Source organism: Chiloscyllium punctatum, chromosome 24, assembly GCF_047496795.1.
Source record: "Chiloscyllium punctatum isolate Juve2018m chromosome 24, sChiPun1.3, whole genome shotgun sequence".
In the NCBI taxonomy this organism is placed as follows: domain Eukaryota; kingdom Metazoa; phylum Chordata; class Chondrichthyes; order Orectolobiformes; family Hemiscylliidae; genus Chiloscyllium; species Chiloscyllium punctatum.
The window spans coordinates 50242507-50263271 of record NC_092762.1 but is presented as its reverse complement, the minus strand read 5'-3'; the positions used below and the strand labels follow the sequence as shown (position 1 = coordinate 50263271).

The following is a 20765-nucleotide window of genomic DNA, read 5'->3' as shown; positions in this document are numbered from 1 at the left end:
CCATTGCCTAAGGAATGTCCGTAGACCAGCAGGCTATTGCAAAAGAAATGAAACAGCCAAAGATGTGGGTTTTAAGAGCGTTTTTCAAAATTCTCAGGATGAAGGCATCACTGACTAGGCCAGCATTTATTGCCCATACCAGAGGGCAGTAAAGCGACAACCACATTGCTAGGGGTCTGGAGTCACTTGTAGACCAGAGCAGTTACGGGCAGCAGTTTCCTTCTCTAAAGGACACGAGTGAACTGGATAGGTTTTTCTGACAGTCAACAATGGATCCATGATCATCATTAGACTCTTAACTCCAGATTTTTATTCACCTCAAATTCCACTATCTAGCAATGATGGGATTTGAACCCGGGACCTCAGAACATTACATGGGTGCCTGGATTAACAGTCCAGCAATAATACCACTAGGCCAGACTTGAAGGAGGAAAGATGTAGAGAGCACAGAGGTGTTCCTAGAACTTAGGGTGTAGATACCTCAAGATTCACACACTAATACTGTAGCAATGAAAAATGGAAGCAGCCAGAATTAAGACAATTAAGGGATATGGTGGGGTGGGGAGGGTTGCTGTAGGATATTACAGGGATGGGATGGTAAGATACAAGTCATGAAGAGAATTAAAAACAAACATGAGAATTTTAAAGTTGAGATGGCGAATGTAAGACAGGGAACAGAAGGGTGATAGCTTGGACTAAATCCAATTCACTGAAGAAATGGACAGCAGAATTTAAAAGGAAGATTGCACAAAGAACCAAACAGGAGTACAGCGCAATAATCAAGTCTGGAGGTGAAAAGACATGATTGGAAGTTCCTACCAGAGGTCTACTTTGGAACTGAAGAAAGGACTGAAACCTGATTGGAAGGATTCAATTATGGAGTTAGAGGAAAGCTGGGCATAGATTTGCGAACAGCCAGCAACAAGGTGTTTGGAAAAGAAAAGATAGTAAGAATGGTGGGAGAGTCGGTCTCATCAGTAAAGGAGCAGAGATGGCAGATTTAAAGGCGCAATCAACAATATCTGGACCTGGAAGGGAAGTTGGTGGGTTAGCTGTTGTGAGATTGAGGAAGCAGACAATGTGTCTCCTGGGCAAGATGAGCCATGTATTTATATGAGAAGAAATAGAAAGTAATTTGGAGAAAGCTGTAGTTTCTGAGATAGGGAAGGGCAGCTTTAGAAAAAGTTTGGCTGGAACAGCAAATGGGAGGGAAGGCTGACTGATCAACGGCCTTGATCATGGCAACAAAGTAGTCCAAGGACTTTTATTGCTTACAATTATAAATAAAAACTGCAAATTGGTTCCACCATGTACTCTTGGGAGCACTGATTATGGAACTTTTGTAATCTGTAAATCAATCCATCAAATTTGTTCATATAATTGTTACTGCATCCTACCAAGTACTTTGGCTCTTGTCTAAAATCTTATGGGGTTGTACAGAGATAACTCAGTTCTTCAGCTATAGCAGAAATGTCATTTAAAGGGTCAGGTCAGTTCTGTTCTCAATTGCTATTCCCACAGGTAGGATATTTCACAAAGACAAGATAGCTTTATAATCATGTTCAGACATAGTCAGGTGTGCACTTCAACTGCATGCAAAAGATCCAGGCTAATAAAACAAATTATCAGCAATGCTCTCACACGTTCTCAGTGGATTGTGAGCTACCTGAGGAACTAACAATGCAAGCAGCATTAAAGCTTATTCAACATCCTAGAAAAAGTTCAGACATTACTCATGTTCTTTTCTTTCCTCAACCAAAGCAAAACAAATGCAAGAGCTGAGGCCAACATACCAGTCTTCAACTTCTGGAATACTAGTGAGAGGAGGATTGAGGCAGTAGGTATGATAGGCCATATCACACTCATCACACAACAATTGCTTCCCTGGGTCACCCTTTCCACCACATATGTGACAGGCACATTGTTTGCAGTCCTTGTTAGGGTTATCTTTGCAATGCTTGCACTCAGGTCCATTCTGCCCTACAGGCAAAAAGGTATAAAACAGAAAAAAAAAGTGTAATCTAATATGCAGTACTGAGATTCTACACATCTTTAAATTTCTTGGGAAGGAAACAAGTCAGCAAAGTACAATAGGCATCCATCAAATGTTCCATTTGCTTGACCTTCTGGAGTTTCCCCAACTATAATATTATAGTTCAAGTATGGCCAATTCACCTAACCTGCAGATTCTTTGACTATGGGAGGAAACCAGAGCACTCAGTAGAAACCCACACAGGCATGAGGAAAACGTACAAACTCCACAAAGACAGTCAGCTGAGTTCAGAAAGCTATTATATTACATGGCTGCTTGGAGTAACAAGAACATCGGGTCCCAGTACAAAGATCCAGCCTAATATTCACTAAACAAAACAAGTAAATTGAACAATTCAAGTTATAACTTCAATCAAAGGACCCAATTATGTGCTGAAGACTTAATACATCCATCAGCTATTCCAATTAGGGGCAGGGCAGTCGTCACAGTGTCATAGAGATGTCTAGCATGGAAACAGACCCTTCCATCCGACTCATCCATGCCAACCAGATATCCAAAATTAGTCTAGTCTCATTTGCCAGCATTTGACCCATATCCCTCTAAACCCTTCCTATTCATATACCCATCCATACCCATCTACAGGACTGGAAGTTCAGAACTCAAATTCAAATCGCACCAAATTAAAATGTGAATTTTTAAAAGTAGCAATTTAGGAAGAGCATCACACAAAACAAAATTAAGGTTTTCATGGAAATCAAACTGTTTCGTGTTCTTGCTATCCCTATTTAATCTGGTATCAGTGATTTGACAGTCTTAACTGTTAACGCACTACTGACAGTAATATCAATACTGTGAGAATACATCTTCAAAGCAAAATGCAGATGGACACACACTATACATTAAAAGAATAATTTCTACAACCAGGCATAGTGACATTTTTGTCTTTGTTAAAAGAAGTGATATTGATCTCCAACATCCCACAAATGTGCTTCATTTGTGCTTTCTCTTAGATCCAAGTTTTATGTAATAAACCAAAGCAACAAACTTTCACCGATACAAACTCTGGTGCCAAATTCAAATTAAGATGTGTGAGAAGAATACCCATTCAGTCCAAAGTCGCAAGGAATTTGTATGTGACATGCCAACAATCCTCAGCAACCTTACTTTTCACAGGACTTTCAGATCCATTGATTCCAATGCTTCCTGGCTCCTCAATCTTGTAGATTTCATCCACCAGTGAGATTCTACAATCATTCAAAGAATCACCAGCATCTCTGTCAAAAATCAAAAAAGATTATGTACACAAAATGCCTAAAGGCAATATGTCTGGCCTGCTTTCAGCTGGATTCCAGTACACATGCGTGGGACACATAGATGGGAGAAATAAAACTTTGACATTACAACAATGCAATTTTTTTCTGCAAAAGTTATAGCAAATCATAGCATTCTAAAAGATTTTAGTCAATATTTAGAAATGTTTATTGATTTCCCTCAAGTCACATTAGAAAGTACAGTGCTTTATAATAAGGATATACTGTGTCAGTTGTGGGCTCGACCAAACAGGTTACCGATTTGCATGTGTGTATCCCCTAATGGAACATACTGCAGGATTTAAAGGTCAGAAACAAACAAACCCAATACAGATGGTATTGAGATTGGATAGTGCAATGGTACACGTCTTTCATATGTTTCTCAATTCCAATTTGTCTTTCATGAAGACTATTCAATAATTCACAGGCTACCTCAATAACTGCTACTTTGTCTGCTTTGTGAAACAAATGAGTAAGAGTTTAAAATACTGTCACAACAGACTATTCCAAAAAAGAAGTTGAATGAACATGGGCAAAGACATGGAGTTTGCAAACTAAAGACAAAGGTGGTGGACTTCCCAATGTTTGATATAATAAAGTTGTTGAAGCCTCTAACATTTCTTAAAAACACACACAAAAATCTATTCAAATCAGACCACTGAGGGAGACAATCCACTCCATTTAAGAAACTAAATAATTCATAATTAATCAACAGCTTAATACAAGTACTGCAGAAACAAAAGTCCAAAAACTTAAGGAGTAAAAAATTTAATATCCTTACCCTAGAAGAATTTTTGCATAGATCTCTTTTGTAGTCCTAGTCTCTCTCTTCCGTAGAATTTCTGCATCATACCAGTATCCTCGCTCTTTAGGTTCATCTGGGTTGTAGTTCACCATCACCACATGTCCAACATGAAGTTGGTGCCACTGCAAGACCACCCTCGCTCGCGGTCGAATATCTTTCAATCTCAGCTGCACAATTCCATTTTCTGGGTAACTTCATAGATGTAAGTAAATAATTTTAGCTTCAGAACTTTTATATTATGTTGCTATACATAACCATGTAGAGTGCAGCAAAAATATCAATGAGATTTTGAGTCAATCTTAACTCTTGAAGATGATACTCAATGGTCAAGACAAAAATAAAATGGTATCATCATAGATGAACAAGTTGGGTAGTATTTAATGCAGTGGGGATTTCAGCTGTTATTTGGGGAGCAGAAACAGCCTTGAGTCAGTAATTGCCACTCAGGCTTTCAGTGACCAGCAGTGGGCCTTCCCAGGATTAAGGATGACAAGAGAGTGAAAAATCTATCCCCAAAAGCTGCCAGCCAAAGGACAGTACCTCTCTGTTGTAGGGGCGTCACTGGAACAGTGGCATCTGCCAGCAATATATGCAAAATACAAATAAGCAATAGCAGGACTTGTTTTTTTGTAACTTTTTAGGGTAGTCAGAAAAAACAAAGTGCCGGATGTTTCTCAGCAGTCAAGTTCCAACACTTCCCAATACCAGTCCCATCAACAAGCACTGGCGCTGCTGGTGGCACAATGGTTAGCATCACTGCTTCGGTCAGGGACCCAGGTTAGTTTCCAGGCTTGGGTGACTGTGGGGAGTTTGCATGTCCTCACCGTATCTGCGTGCGTTTCTGCCAAATATTCCGGTTTCCTTCCATAGTCAAAATATGTGTAGGTTAGGTGGACTATGTGATAAATGTGGGGTTAGAGGCATAGGATGGGGTGGCGGGGGCGCGGGGGATGCTCTTCAGAATTGGTGCAGACTCTATAGATTGAATGGCTGCTATCTGCACTGTCAGGATTTTATGAATGAGGGACAGAGACCCATTTCCAGGAGCATTCAAGCAGCTCTACCAGGGTTTGCTTTTCAAGCTTCCCATACGAAATGAACCTGCCTACTATTGATCCAAATCCAACAATGGAGGTATTAATTGCCTGATTAAAGCCATCAATCATCAGGATTTAGACAGAGCAGAAACTAGAAAGTACTTGCATCTCTACCCAGCAACCATTGCCTGATTAAATATCTCCTGCCTCCAAACCAACCTCAGCACTAAAGCCCACCCTACTAATGCTATTTGCATTATTTTTAATAGTTCACATGAAATCACATTTATAAGTTAAACATCTTCATCAGATAGGGAATATAAATCGGAGCCAGAAAAATAGATGGAAGAAATTGGAGAAAGTTGTCCTATTCCCAGCAATTATGAAAAAAGCAATAGAAGCAATTAAAAGTGTTCATTTTATTATATCATTTTAACATACTCTTCATATTTAATGTGATAAATCACATCTTCAGCAGCAATCTTTGATTCTGTAGTTTTGCTTGAATGTGCAGACTCTTCATTACTGGTTTTAGTTGCAATTTCATCCTGTGTCACATTAATGATAACAGCTTCAAACCAAGCACCCATGTGCATGTCTCGAGCATCGATCAATTCATTTATCTAAAAAAAAAAGCACAAATTCAAAATCTCAAATTACTCTGCAATCGCACATTACTGGCTTCCCCGTAAGGAGAAATTACTTAACCCACTATGTAAGACAAAACTTTTAAGGCAACAACATAAAGCAAAAGGGCACACTTGCCATTACTAAAACCACCTAACAAAACTACACTGCCAAATCTTACATTTAAACCATGAAGTCTGCATATTCTATACAAAAACAAGTAATTTCCAAATTAGCGCTGTCTGGTTTGTATAGGTTTCTGCAACTGAGCTTGCTACTAATCATTTCCATAGACCAATCAGAAAAATGTTTTGCAGCATTATATTACTTCAGAAGATATCACGAACTGTGAATCCTAACTTTGCCAAAACATAAACATCCAAAGTACAGACAGGGTTCAGAGGTGAAGGCTAGAAGAATAATTTACATTTGATACCAGTTGTTGTAAAATCATATTTATGACTAATGTGGAGCTCTGGGTCTAAACACCAAAATGCCCTATATTCTGGTTCATGACTTTACCACTCAGTAAAACTGCAAATTCACTAGACGAACACAAAGCTTTCCCCTGCATTCACTAATGTTTTTTCCTCCAGAAGCTACATGCGAACATCAAGTATGTCAATAATTTATTGAATTCTGTTTAGTCGAAGACCCACACTATTGATTTCTGCCAGAACCACATAACTCGAGATCTTATTGCATCGACATAAAAGTAATCAAAAGACATGAATATCAGAGGTGAGATTAGGGCAGGTCGAGGCAACATTTGACTATAGTGGCAGTAAAGCATTGGTGGTGGTGGCAGTGATGGGTGTGTGTGCGTGTTGGGGGGGGGGGGGGGGGGGGGAAGGCAGAGGAGCTTGGACACTTATTATAACAATACATAAAGGAAGAGGGAAATCAGAAAATGTTGGAAATTTTCGACAATCCGGCAACATTTGTGGTGAAGAAAACGTTAGTAATATTGCTGCTCTTGGACGTTTCGAGAGAACAGAGTAAGAAATTAGCAGTTATCCCAGGGGCCAATCATCTCAGATGGAGTTCTAACGGCAGTGTCCTGCTCAGACCAGTATTTTTCAGTTGCTTTGACAATGACTTTCCTCAACTATAAAACTGGAAATGGAGATGTTCTTTGATTGCAGTGTTTAGTTCAATTCACAACTCAAACATCTTGGTCCTGAATGCATAACAAGTCAACATCCAGGCTCACGCACATTATAAATTCCATTTGACAGCATCAATGACATTGTCACTTAAATGCTAATGAGGGTGTAATCTAATGGAGCTATAATTGACCAGATTTGATTTGGCAGATGCTGGAGATCAGAGTCTAGATTAGATTGGTGTTGGAAAAGCACAGCAGCTCAAGCAGCATCCAAGGAGCAGGAAAATTGACATTTCAGGCAAAAGCCCTTCGTCAGATTTGATTTGCATGAGTCATACTTAAAGGAAGTTGGGCAGATATCACTGTTGCAGTTGAACATATCACCTTGACTACAGATATAGCTAACTCTGGAGATAGGTCTTCAGAACACTCCTTGGCATGTTAATATATTTGTATTGATCTCTAAAATATTAAAGACAATACTCTTGTATATTAAAGCATTAACATGACAAATGCAAGATTAAATCTGCAGTTATAGTAGTTTGAGATGGGGAAACATCAGGCTCCAAGAACTGAAAAAAAAAGCTTTATTTATTGCAATACCATCAGTTTTCCCAGTTAGCATCTTAAAATAGAAAATTCAGATTCTTTAAAAAGATATAAAATTACTTAGTAGAACTGTACATTGATATGTACAGTTTGCTTACCTTATATAAGCCAAACCCTGGGTCAATGAGGTCTGACTGACTGGACGTTCCTGCTTGTCCATCCAAGTCCATAGCAGCTTCACCACTATTGGAGTTCTTATCTGATTCACTTTGTGCAGAACCACATCCAGAGTCTGTGTCAGAGAGCTCTGCATCTTTTTCTTTTCTCGCGGTGCCTTTCGATACAACTTGATCAACCTGACGAATTAGCAGCTGGATAATGTCATTAAGTCCCACATTGTAGTCAAAAAGCGAATGGGCATCCTCCATCTAAAGAGATAAAGGAAAAAAAGTTAGACATTACTAAGAAACTTTCTGAATGGAGGCTCTCTAATCATTTTTCATTTGTAATAGCGACATCCCATGGAAATTTTGGATGTTCAATTTCATCAAATTACAGCCAGAAATTTTTTAAAAAGGGAGGGTAAGGAAAAAGATGTAATTTTCTTAACTACCAAAACAAGTATTACTGTCAGTAGTAGAAAAGGCAGTTATTATGTGAAAATAATTTACATTGTAGAACAATGCCCCTGCTTTTTTAAGAGGAAAATCCAGAATTGTTTTTAATAAAGCAGGTCACAAGTACCTCAAAAATACTATGATTTTATCCACATTATCAACTCTTCTACTACCAAGAGAAGGATGGGCTGAAAACAATGCAACCAAGAAACCTTTGAACAGCAAGACATTTACTGCAAACTTGGCCTTGCCAACCATGTTTTCCATACTAAATTAGCCCCATTTGCCTGCGCTTGACCCATATTCCTCTAAACCTTTCCTATTCGTGTACCAGCCTGTTATGACATGGAAGTTAAATCCCTGTTAATTAAAACCAAACGCCCAGAAAAGCTCACCTCGCAATCTGTTAGGAGAGTGACAGAGAACTCCCAATTTCCACTATTTAAAGAAAGAAAATTAATTTTTCCTAACTCTAATCATGAACACCAAACAAAAACTATTCACAAAATCCAAGCCCCACTTTTCTTAAGTACTTACTATCTGACCCCAACTCTATCAAAAATGCTGTTCCAATACAATTATTAACATTACATTAACTTAATCTCAAGCTACTGTTTTCTCTGCTGTCTTCAATCTTCCATCTGCTGATCTCCTTGGGTTTTTTTCCTTCCTTTTTAGTGAAGTATGTTTTACATGAAAAGGTACCTTTGATTGATAGTGTCTTCTAATTTCTTTTAGAGAAAGATTTTAAATGGGCAGTTAGCTCTCCGCCTCTACAGCAGTTGCTTGCCCGATCATTGGCAGTTGCTCTCTGACCAATTTTCAAAATGCCCATTTTTTGTTTTAATATCCTCCAAGATTGTACCAGCTCGTTGGTCCAAAGTTGTCAACACAATATATTCAAATTCTATTGGGTTTTAGTATCCTCGACCTGATGTAAACTAATGGTTATATTCGAATCGTTGTCAAAACAGCAACCAAAATTCAGGTATCCATTTACCAGCCATCTGCTACACATATCTATTTTCATACAGCTCATCTCCCAGCCTTTCCATTCGGGCAGCTAAAATAGAAAACACTTTCTATTTTAAAGTGAACATACATGCTTTTGACTTTGTAACACCATCCAAATGTTTTTTAAATCTTGTAATTGTACTCGCCTCGACCTCTTCCTCTGACAGTTCATTCCACACACGAACCACCTCTGTGATAACGTTGCCCCTCAGGTCCCTTTTAAATACCTTGCAGTGAGTCACAAGCACAGACAAGCTACTGTCACACTAGTTCATCATCAGTACTTCAGTGACTTTGCTCAGGATGTCAATATGGTTTTGAATGACATTACTTTCCTGTTTCTAGTCATGTTACTGGAGAACAAACTGTAAACCCACCAAACACAGGAAGTGCTGGAGAAACTGAGCAGTTCTGGCAGTATCTGTGATGGTTTAACTCCGTTAAGAATTTTCTTCAGAACTAGATTGGAACCCCACAATTTAACTTTAAATGAGTTTTTTTTTTCATCCTGATGAAAGGTTAACAATCTGAAATGAAAACTCTGATTGCTTCTTCACAGATGTTACCAGACCTGCTGAGTATTTCCATTTTATTTCAGATCTCCAATTCCTTTGGTATTTCACTTTTGTTTTATTTAGATGTTTATTCTTGAATTTAGATACATCTCTAAAATATGAAAGGAAAGTAAACACAGCTGCTTTGGGAACAATGAACAAAATACTGAAACAGCTGAGGGACACAGTGGTGGAGTGGTATTAATACTGGATTAGTATCCAGAGGCTATGGCCAATGCTCTAGAGACGCGGGACAACATCTCACTATGTTAATTAGTAGACCTGCAAATGAAGGTAATCTCAAACTATTAACAATTAACAACCATTCTATTCACTCATGAGGAGACTTCACTTACTCTTTACGAAAGGAAACTGCCAGCCTCCCCTGGTCTGGCTGACTCTTAACTGCCCTCTGAAATTACCGAACAAGTCATTCAGTTCAAGGACAATTTGGCATTGGCAGTAAATTCTGCCCTTGTCAGTCATATCACAGCATGGCATGAAATAAAACAAAGAGCAGCTTTAAAATCAACATTAATGCACAAAGGTAAATTATGTTGATCGATACAAATCCTTCAAAGAGACAGGTTAGACACAATGGGCTGAAATGTCTATTTCAGAGTTGTATGGCTTTGTAATCTAGTCTTTACCTTAAACATGCATGTTTTAAATGGTGGAGGATGTATTTACTTAAAAAGGTTGTTTATCACTCCTATCTTGTGTTGCTAAAAGATCAGCCTGAAACACTAACTGGGTTCCTCCCTCCAGAGATGCTACCTACTGTGCCGAGTATTGCCTTAATTTTCGGCTTTAACACCAGATTTCCAAAATCAGACACATTTTGCTTTTGTACCTTTTAAAATCGTTGGGGAATACACCACAGGAGATCATTTTGCCCATCACCAGCTCTCACTGCTGAGTTACAAAGATCTGGATTGGGTCCTATTCTAAGACTCAAGGAAAAGGCTGGCATAACAGTGCAGCACTCTAGGGATGCAGTATTTTCAGAAGTGCCATACTTAAGATGAGACGAAGCCTTATTTTCTCCCTCTGGTGGGCATAAAAGACCTCATGCCACTATTTTGAAGAACACAGACGTGCTCCCTGACATCGTGGCCTAAACTTATCCCTCAATCAACATCACAAAAACAAATTACCTGCTTATTATGACTATTTGTGTTGCACCTCCTTTAAACTATACAATGACTACATTTTAAAAAATAATTCTTCATTTGTTGCAAAGTGCTTCAAGATATCCAGTGGGCACTATTTAAATATAACCTTTTCTTTTCTATTTGTTCAATTGTCTTCAGAAAATTATTTTGGATCCTGTTCTGCCACCCTTCAGAAAACTGATGTCAGCTCACAATAACTCACCGTCCATTATCCTTAAGATAAAAGGTTCCTCCTGTCATCTCTTTTTGACAATCACTCAAAATCTGTGTTGGCTGATTACCAATCTTTGTGCCACTCAAAACATTTTATCTTTATTAATTCAAAATCATCCACTGGCATTCCAACATCTGTAATCAGTTCAGCTCTGAAGTGGAGGCTTTATAATTGAAGGACCTTCTGGTTGTTAGCAGCTGCTCCACTTCCTATAAGTGGTCAAGTTTTAAGGTTGGGGTAGCAGATTTAAGATAAAGACAAGGAGAAGTTATTTCTCTCAAAGTCTCATGAATCCCTGGCATTCATTCCTAGAGTACAATGGATTTTCGGACACGAAGTTTGAGATGTGGATAATTTGTAATTAGTAACAAGTTGAAACATTATGGAAACTAGGCAAAAATGTGGAGATGAGGTTAAGAGGAGATCAACCATGATCTCATCAAGTGGTGGAGCAGGCTTAAGGGTCTGAATTGCCTATTCCTGTTCCCAGTTCTTCTCTTCATAACTGATGCTGTACCATGTATAACCTTGGTATGTCCCAAAGCGTTTCACAACCAACAAAAGAACATTTGAAGTGCCATCACTGTTGTAAAGGAGGGCACACGGCAGATAATTTCTGAATAGCATGATCCCACAAACAGCGATCTGATGTTGGTTGACGGATTGACAATGTCAAGGACATCAGAGAGGCCAGAGTTCTTGCCAGCTAATTTTAAAAATATCTCCTTTGAACGGCATTATGTGCAGAATACTACTTCCAACAATCATGAAAGGCAGGACTGTCATCCTCTGATCTGGCTTTGAAATTACTGAACTGAGACTTTGGGGTAAGTAAAAAAAGAATCAGCATATCTCCGGCATTAACATGATTATTACAGCCGATAGAAAATGAATATATGTTGTTTAAATATACTAATATTCTTATGATTGCAGTCATCATCAATTAAAAAACAGATTCCACTATTGTAGGAAAGAAGTTTAATTTATGACAGCACCATCCTGTGGCAAGAATCTAGCCTCTCAGTATGGTTTCTCTTCGGTCTGGTATATGAAATATTAAACAAATGGGTGCTAGAAGTGCAATTATTTAATTCTTCATATCTATGCTCTGTCCACATAAAGGGCAGCTAATTCATTCTGAAGCTTTCGCCAATTCCAATGAATTACAAACAGAAACTGCAAGCACAAATCATCTATACGCCACATTTCTGTTCTATCAGGAGAGGAAAAAAAGCACAAGTGCTGCACTGAAGCAATAGTAAAGAATTGATTACACCGTGGATCCAACAATTCGATACATGACTGTTGAAGTATGATTGGAAGTAATGCTGCTAAGCCACAGTTCAAATTTTCTTTTTACATCTTATCACAATTAGGTTGCTTCACTATGCCCAACTAAATGGTCACTTGTCAGACAATGCTGAAATCGGAGAAGCAATAGCCACATGGGTAGTCAAATTGTTTGCATGAGTGAGAAAGCCAAGAAAAGACAAGCAAACACCCTGCAATCTTCCACCATTATTTTAAATAATCTATAAAGGTGCAAATTTAAACCTAAATGTTGAAATTAAGTCAAATTAAACGTTTACCCAGATTTTGAGCACTATCTACAACCCACAAGTGAATCAGCATGTCACTACTTACCAGTTGTTGAAACAGATATTGAACATTGAAAATGTCAGAACAAATTGATTGAGTTGTTTGAAGAAGTAACAAAGAGGATTGATGAGGGCGGAGCAGTAGGTGTGATTTTTATGGACTTCAACAAAGTGTTCGACAAGGTTCCCCATGGGAGACTGATTAGCAAGGTTAGATCTCATGGAATACAGGGATAACTAGCCATTTGGATACAGAACTGGCCCAAAGGTAGAAGACAGAGGGTGGTGGTGGAGGGTTGTTTTTCAGACTGGAGGCCTGTGACCAGTGGAGTGGCACAAGGATCAGTGCTGGGGCCTCTACTTTTTGTCATTTACATAAATGATTTGGATGCAAGCAGAAGAGGTACAGTTAGTAAGTTAGCAGATGACACCAAATTTGGAGGTGTAGTGAACAGCGAAGAGGGTTACCTCAGATTACAAAAGGATCTGGACCAGATGGGCCAATGGGTTGAGAAGTGGCATATGGAGTTTAATTCAGATAAATGCAAGGTGCTGCATTTTGCGAAAACAAATCTTAGCAGGACTTGTACATTTAATGGTAAGGTCCTAGAGAGTGTTGCTGAACAAAGAGACCTTGGAGTGCAGGTTCATAGCTCCTTGAAAGTGGAGTCGCAGGTAGATGGGATAGTGAAGAAGGCATTTGGTACATTTTCCTTTATTGGTCAGAGTACTGAATACAGGAGTTGGGAGGTCATGTTGCAGCTGTACAGGACATTGGTTAGGCCACTGTTGGAATATTGCGTGCAATTCTGGTCTCCTTCCTATCGGAAAGAGGTTGTGAAACTTGAAAGGGTTCAGAAAAGATTTACAAGGATGTTGCCAGGGTTGGAGAGTCTGAGCTACTGGGAGAGGCTGAACAGGCTGGGGCTGTTTTCCCTGGGGCGTCGAAGGCTGAGGGGTGACCTTATAGAGGTTTACAAAATTATGAGGGGCATGGATAGGATAAATAGACAAAGTATTTTCCCTGGGGTCAGGGAGTCCAGAACTAGAAGGCATAGGTTTAGGGTGAGGGGGGAAAGATATAAAAGAGACCTAAGAGGCAACCTTTTCACGCAGAGGGTGGTACGTGTATGGAATGAGCTACCAGAGGATGTGGTGGAGGCTGGTACAATTGCAACATTTAAGAGGCATTTGGATGCGTATATGAATAGGAAGGGTTTGGAGAGATATGGGCCGGGTGTTGGCAGGTGGGACGAGTTTGGGTTGGGATATCTAGTCGGCATGGACGGGTTGGACCAAGAGGTCTGCTTCCATGCTGTACATCTCCATGACTCTATGCCATTGAAAGTGATTTTTTTTATACAATACACATCAGCAAAACATGGGAGAGCAATGAGTTAGGTGCTATGCCAAGTCAATGTGAGAATGTTGTGGCACATCGTGCACAAGGATGCATTAGCAACAATTACTTATGTCAACTTGGCTCTCTCACTAGAAGTTTTAAGATTAAATTTGGAACACATATCCATGAGGAAGAAAACAGAAATGATTTGAGCTGAACGGAGCTCGTGGAGTTAGATTTATTAAAAATAAAACAACCAAAATGAGGAACCACGTGTATAGACACATAAACATCCATTCTACTGCAGCTGTACACAGAACTGGCCAACAATAAGTATGGCATCCTCGACCTAGTTGAAGATTTAAAGGATAGATTACACCGTAGATCCAACAATTCAATACATGACCATTGAAGTATGATTGGAAGAAATGCTGCGAAGCAACTGCTCAAAATTTCTTTATACATTTAATCACAAAGATTTAAAGCTTTCCTCAAAGCTGCAAGATCTACCATTATCATTATTTGAAACCATCCACTCTTATTTAAAGAGAACAAACTTCAAAAGAAACGAAAATACCTCAGAAGTCAAGCTTATCGAATGATTATTAGCTCTATCAGTTGTAAATTTTTAAAAATTCACTTTGTAGGACTTGGACATTGCTGGTTGGCCAGCATTGATAATCCATCCTTATTTGCCCTTAAAGTGGTGATGAGCTGTCTTCTTGAATCGCTGCAGTCCACTTGCTGTGGATTGACCCACAATGCCGTTAGGGAGGGAATTCAAGGAGAGAGGTGAGTGGCCTGGAGGGTAACTTGCAGATGGTAGTATTCCCAAGTGCCTGCTGCCCTTGTCCTTCTAGGTGGAAGTGGTCGTGGGTTTGGAATGTGCTGTCTAAGGATCTTTGATGAATTTCTGTCATATATCTTGTACATAGCAGACACTACTACTGTGCGCCAATGGTAGTGGGATCGAATGTAGCAGCAGTGTGTACTATCCACAAGGTACACTGCAGAATGTTTGTAGATGTGGTGCCAATCAAGCAGGCTGGTTTGTCCAGGATCGTGTCAAGTTTCTTGAGCATTGTTGGAGCTGCACCCATCCAGGTAAGTGGGAAGTGTTCCATCACATTCCTGACTTGTACCTTGTAGATGGTGGATAGACTTTGGGATGTCAGGAAGTGAATTACTCGCCACGGTATCCCTAGTCTCTGGCCTGATGTTGCAGCCACTGTGTTTATTTTCTGGTCAATGGTAACCCCCAAGGATGTCAACAGTGACAGTAATACTGCTGAATGTAAAGGGACGGTGGTTAGTGTGTCTCTTATTGGTCATGGTCATTATCTGGCATTTGTGTGGCGCAAATGTTACTTACCATTTGTCGGCCCAAGCCTGGATATTGTCCAGATCTTGTTGCATTTGACCACAGACTGCTTCAATATCTGAGGAGTTGCAAATGGTGCTGAATGCTGTGCAATCATTGTCAAACATCCCCATTTCTGATCTTATGATAGAGGGAAGGTCATTGATGAAGCAGCTGAAGATTAGAGAGGTCAGAGAGGAAGGTGGAGCAGATAGGTGGGAACCTGCCAACCTTCCTTTCTAACCTCACCTTCAGCCCCACATCCATACACCTATTGTACTCTTGGGTACCTTCTCCCCAACCCCACCCTCCCTCCCATTTATCTCTCCACCCCGGAGGCTCCCTACCTCATTTCTGACGAAGGGGTTTTGCCCAAAATGTCGATCTTCCTGCTCCTCGGATGCTGCCTGACCTACTGTGCTTTTCCAGGACCACTTTAATCTATATTGCCAGGATACCTCCCTCCCGACTATAAACCACTATGCCACCACATTTGCTGGGTCAGTCCTGCCAGTGGAACAGGATATATCCAGGGATGGTAATGGTGGTGTTATATGGAATGTATGATTGCATAAGAATGACTATGTCAGTCTATTGCTTGACGGTGAGACAGCTCTCCAAATTTTGGCTCTCGCCCCCAGATGTTGGCAAGGAAGACTTTGCATGGTCGACAGGGCTGATTGTATTTTTGCCGTTGTCTTTTCTGGTTCCAAGTTCAATGCCAGGTGGTCCATTCAGCCTCATTTCCTTGTTGTGACTTTCTAGCAATTGAAATAACTGAGTGGCTTGCTCGGCCATTTCAGAGGGCAGTTCAGAGTCAACCACATTGCTGTGGCTCTAGAGTGACAAGTAGGCGAGACCAGTTATGGTTTGCAGATAAAGGATATTGAGTGAACCAGATGGGTTTTTCCTGACAATTGACAATGGCTTCTTCATTCAACTCTTAACTCAAGATTTATTTTAAATCAAATTCAAAGTCCACCAACTACAGTGGCAGGATTAGAACCCAGGTCCCCAGAACATCGTTCTCAGTTTCTGGATTAATAGTCAAGCAATAATAGCACTAGGCCTCCACCTCCCCTTAATAAATATCTTGGCCCATTGCCGATGTCAATAAGGTTTGCCGAATTTGGTGCCACCTGAGAAGTTCTATGGCTGACGTAACAAGTCAAAACATTTTTTCCATACTGTCAACAAAACATATCAGGTTGTTCCAGAGTTTTAAAACCAAAGTAATTTAAGTGTAATCATGACTGTAATGTAGGAAATGTGGACACCAACTTGTGTGAAACACAATGCTAAAGAGATGGAATCTACTTCTCAATTCTAAGATCCCTCACTTGAACAATCAAAAAATTGGTTTGGAAGGATCCGGCACACATGCAAATATGTGACCCACTGTCATGAGGCACCGGCCGTCCCTGAAGACACGATTTGGAGTTGCAGGTGTTGGACCGGGGTGTATAAAGTTAAAAATCACACACAACACCAGGTTATAGACCAACATGATTAATTGGAAGCACTAGCTTTCGGAGCACAGCTCCCTCATCAGGTGGTTGCCTCATGGAGGAGGAGCTGTGCTCAGAAAGCTAGTGCTTCCAATTAAACCTGTTGGACTATAACCTGTTGTGTGATTTTTAACTTTGGTCCTGAGGACGAACTTCACATTTTAAAGCAGGACTCCATAGGTGGCGCTCAAAGATACTTTCTACAGTTAAAAGCCTGGAGCAATAAAAAAAACTGTCACTAGTTTGCCCCAACCGCAATACATATTAACAGCATACTTCCCTGTCAGTGCATCAGTTGCTGTAATGGTGAGAATGCTAGCTGCAGCCATGTTACTCTGAAGAAATACACAAGTTCAATTCGATCCTGTACGTAAATAAGAAATTGCCTGAGTGGCGCCAACTAATACTTTAGTTTTCCTGGTACCTGTGTATTTGAGTGAAAATTTTTTGATCACTATTTCAACCAGGATAAAATGATCGTGATTAAAAGTTCGGCAAAACGTGCAGGAGAGGGCACATTTCGCCCCCATTGCGGTGAAACTTTATCCCGGAGAATTATTGAGAATAAATCGACAAACGGGTGGTCGGGCATTTAGCGCCTTTTTAGCACCTCACACCTCCCGCGCAACCGAACACTGGGGGAAGAGGGTGGGCCAACCGCTGACTGACAGGTGAACGGGCCAATCAGATACAGCGGAGCAGGAGACAGGGCCAATAGTAGCGCGACAGTCATTAGGCTAGGTTGCTGTGTAAACAGCCCGCCTCTGGGTGCAGTTGGAAAGCCATGAAGTTTTTAAACCATTTAAAAGTAGATTTAACACGGAATTAGAATAGCAGGGAGCGGATGGTCAACGCCCAAAGAGATAAGAGTAGATCTTTATAGATCTATTCACGGACGAATGTTAGTTTGACAGAGTGGTATCCTCAGGGAAGCCCCGCTCTGTCGATTATTACTTAACGGGGGAGGCGAATCCTCTTCTCCCGCGCGTAGCGGTGGATATTTTTAACCCTCTAGTGCCAGCTTGAGTTGCTCGTTGCTTAATACTTGCTTATGTGGACAACCTTTTGTTCCCTCCTCAGTCGTCCCATTCAAATTGGGCGCCCTCCTGTTAACTTCCTACGTATAACCCTCTTATGTAGAATACCTGCTTTCCCCGATAGAAGAGTCGCTGCCGATCCGCCTCCACCCCGAACGCTTCCCGGATCTTTTCCCTCAGCTCCTGCACCAGGGTCAGTTTGGAGAGCCCGTCAATGTGCCGCGTCTCCCTGCCGTCCATGGTTCGCACCTGGATCCACATCTTCAATCACACTCACTTCAACAAAAGCGAAGAATGATAATCACTTCGGACGTGCTGATGCCTTTTTTTTTAAACTACCCCCCAATCTCCTTCGCAGTGACAGGGGGATGGGAAGCTTTCCCGCGAATTCAATTGTTTTTTTTAAATCTTCCCCCCCCCTTCTCCTTGAACCCAACGGATCTGCTCCGCGCGCGCAGCATCCAATTCAAACCCGCGCTCTCCCGCCTATTGCAGCGCGCGCATAGCCGCCCCGCTCCGATTGGACTGCGAGCCCGGGCGCCGCACCGCCCACTCCAACAACGTCAGCGCGCCCGACCAATGACCTCACTACGTCGGGCGGTTCCCCGCTGTTGCCTCGCCCTTTGAGGGGCAACTCGGCGGCGCGAAGCAAATCGCGCGAGGTTACGAGGATCGTGCTGGGTTGGCCACCTGAGGAGAAGCGCTGAGCTGTCTGAGAGGCAAAAAAAAAAGGTGGCCAAGAGAGGGAGGCCGAAAGTTGGTGAAGGAAGGACGAAAACCTTCACAAAACAACGCCACGGGTGAAACATGTCAGAGGGAAAAAAAGTAGATGCCCCCCATTCTCTATCAGCACACGCTTTGGCGCCAAAATCTCAGGTGGTTTTTGTTTGCTTGGCGGGAAATGCCTGATCCCAGTGAGTCAGAAATGGAGCCACTCCTCTAACATAAACCACAAATATTCTATTGCGGAACATTGTACAGTATGTGTCATTGAGAAAACAGCACAGCAAGGATCCTCACCGTTAACTTTGGCTACATGCCTCTGGCAAGCGGTCGTAATTCCGCTCCATTGACTCACGACAATTTAGTTACACAAATTATCATGTCCAAACTTATTTTTCTTATTTTCTCGCTCTTCTGCTAGTAGTTTTGTATCCGATTTTGAGCTCAAGATTTTCAGTTTGCAGTCGTGCATATATTCCTCTCAGATTATGGGATCTACGCACCCTGAAGTTACAATAAATAGAAAATGCCATTTTGGAATAAACGCATTTTATACCGTCGAAGTAGTTTGTTAACCCAGCAAAGATCAACACCCTCACAAGATCAAAGCATATTTTTAAGCTACAACTTTCTAAATTGGAAAAGCATCTCTTTAGGTTCATGAATACGAAGTGTTTAGAGGGATATGGGTCAAGTGCTGGCAAATGGGACTGGATTAATTTCGGATATCTGGTCGGTATGGACGAGTTGGGCCAAATGGTTTGTTTCCGTGCTGTACATTTCTATGACTCTAAGATTAATTATAGGAAAAATCTTTGAAAAGGTGAAATGAGGCAGTAGGATATGTAGGAATTAGCAGTGGGCTGTTCACACCCACAATACAGAGACAAAGGAAATTCATGCAAACATGAGGCAACTACCAAGGTTAGTAAGTGAGCATGAAAAGCGATGCAAGGCAAGAATGTGGCTACTTTTCACCATGCCTCACTTGTAAGCTGTGATTTCAGACTTGAATTTCACTGAGGAATATTCTGAAATGTCAGGTGGTTAGTGTAGACAAGAGTCACATTGAACTTCAAAAGTATTGAGTTGTACAACTCAGATGTTTCTATGCATTTTTGATCTATAGTTACTTATTTCTCATAGATCCTTCACATCTCTTATATCTATGATACTCAAATAATATTTATTGTGTAGCTAGCATGTATTGTCCATTTCTATATTTTCCCTTGAGAAGGTGAGTGTGTTGTCGGCAAATCCTCTGCTATTAGACAGGGAGTTCCAGGATTTTGACCAGCAGCAGCAACAGAATGGCAATATATTCCAAGTTGGTGTGCTGTGTGACTTGGGAAGCTGGGTGTCTGGAGAACTTAATGTTCCCATGAATCTGCTGCCCTTCTAGGTAGTAGAGGACAATGTTGACAGCAATAAGCTTCTTCCCAGTTGTATAAATCAAGTAGTGTTTTGAAATGAATTTTTTTTTAAACTTATTGACAATGTTGAGTTATTCTGGCTAAGTCTGAATTTGAAGGTTTTTTTTGCTACAAGGCCCAACAAGTTCTCTTGTCAAAACTTACCAAACTTGCCTCATTAATGATGAAAGTGAGGACTGCAGATGCTGGAGATCAGAGTCAAGATGAGAGTGGTGCTGGAAAAGCACAGCAGATCAGACAGCATCCAAGGAGCAGGAAAATTGACAATTCGGGCAAAAGCCCTTCATCAGGAAGACCGTCTTCCTACAATCGATTCCTGATGAAAGGCTTTTGCCCGAAACGTCGATTTTCCTGCTCCTCAGATGCTGCCTGTTCTGCTGTGCTTTTCCAGGACCACACTAATCTTGCCTTATTAATGAGCTACCACATTTCCATGGTGTCTGTCATGTCCAGGTACTGCCTCAGTTACCACTTACTGTTCCATGGACAACTCGGCAGAGTGGATATTCAGTGCCATCCCTTCACCCACATAAGTACTGTCAATCTGAAGCTGCCCTGCACCAAAGCTGAAATTTGCCCCAGGCAAGATAGAGCGTATCAATCCAGGGTAGTTTCAGTGTGAGACTTCTTCCTCCTCAAGGACCTGCACACAAGACAATACAAGCATAATCTGAGGTTGCAAGCCTGGTCAAAGCATTCTCAGCAGTCGGGAGGAATACTCAGCATTGTAAGAAGATGGTCATAGAGATGTACAGCACAGA

General features: G+C 40.9%; 1 protein-coding gene across 1 annotated transcript in view; it reads right to left on the bottom strand.

Annotated features, from left to right (window-relative positions):
- Window positions 1–18334, bottom strand: part of uhrf1 (ubiquitin-like with PHD and ring finger domains 1) — a 36864-nt gene extending 18530 nt beyond the window's left edge. Inside the window, exons 1-6 of the mRNA XM_072593815.1 lie at window positions 17957–18334; window positions 7588–7857; window positions 5587–5768; window positions 4085–4300; window positions 3158–3267; window positions 1794–1980 (exon numbers count right to left, since the gene is read on the bottom strand). Of these exons, the coding sequence (XP_072449916.1) occupies window positions 1794–1980; window positions 3158–3267; window positions 4085–4300; window positions 5587–5768; window positions 7588–7857; window positions 17957–18109 (1118 nt within the window). The 5' untranslated portion in view covers window positions 18110–18334. The remainder of the gene's footprint in view (window positions 1–1793; window positions 1981–3157; window positions 3268–4084; window positions 4301–5586; window positions 5769–7587; window positions 7858–17956) is intronic.
- Between the last annotated feature and the right edge of the window lie 2431 nt (window positions 18335–20765).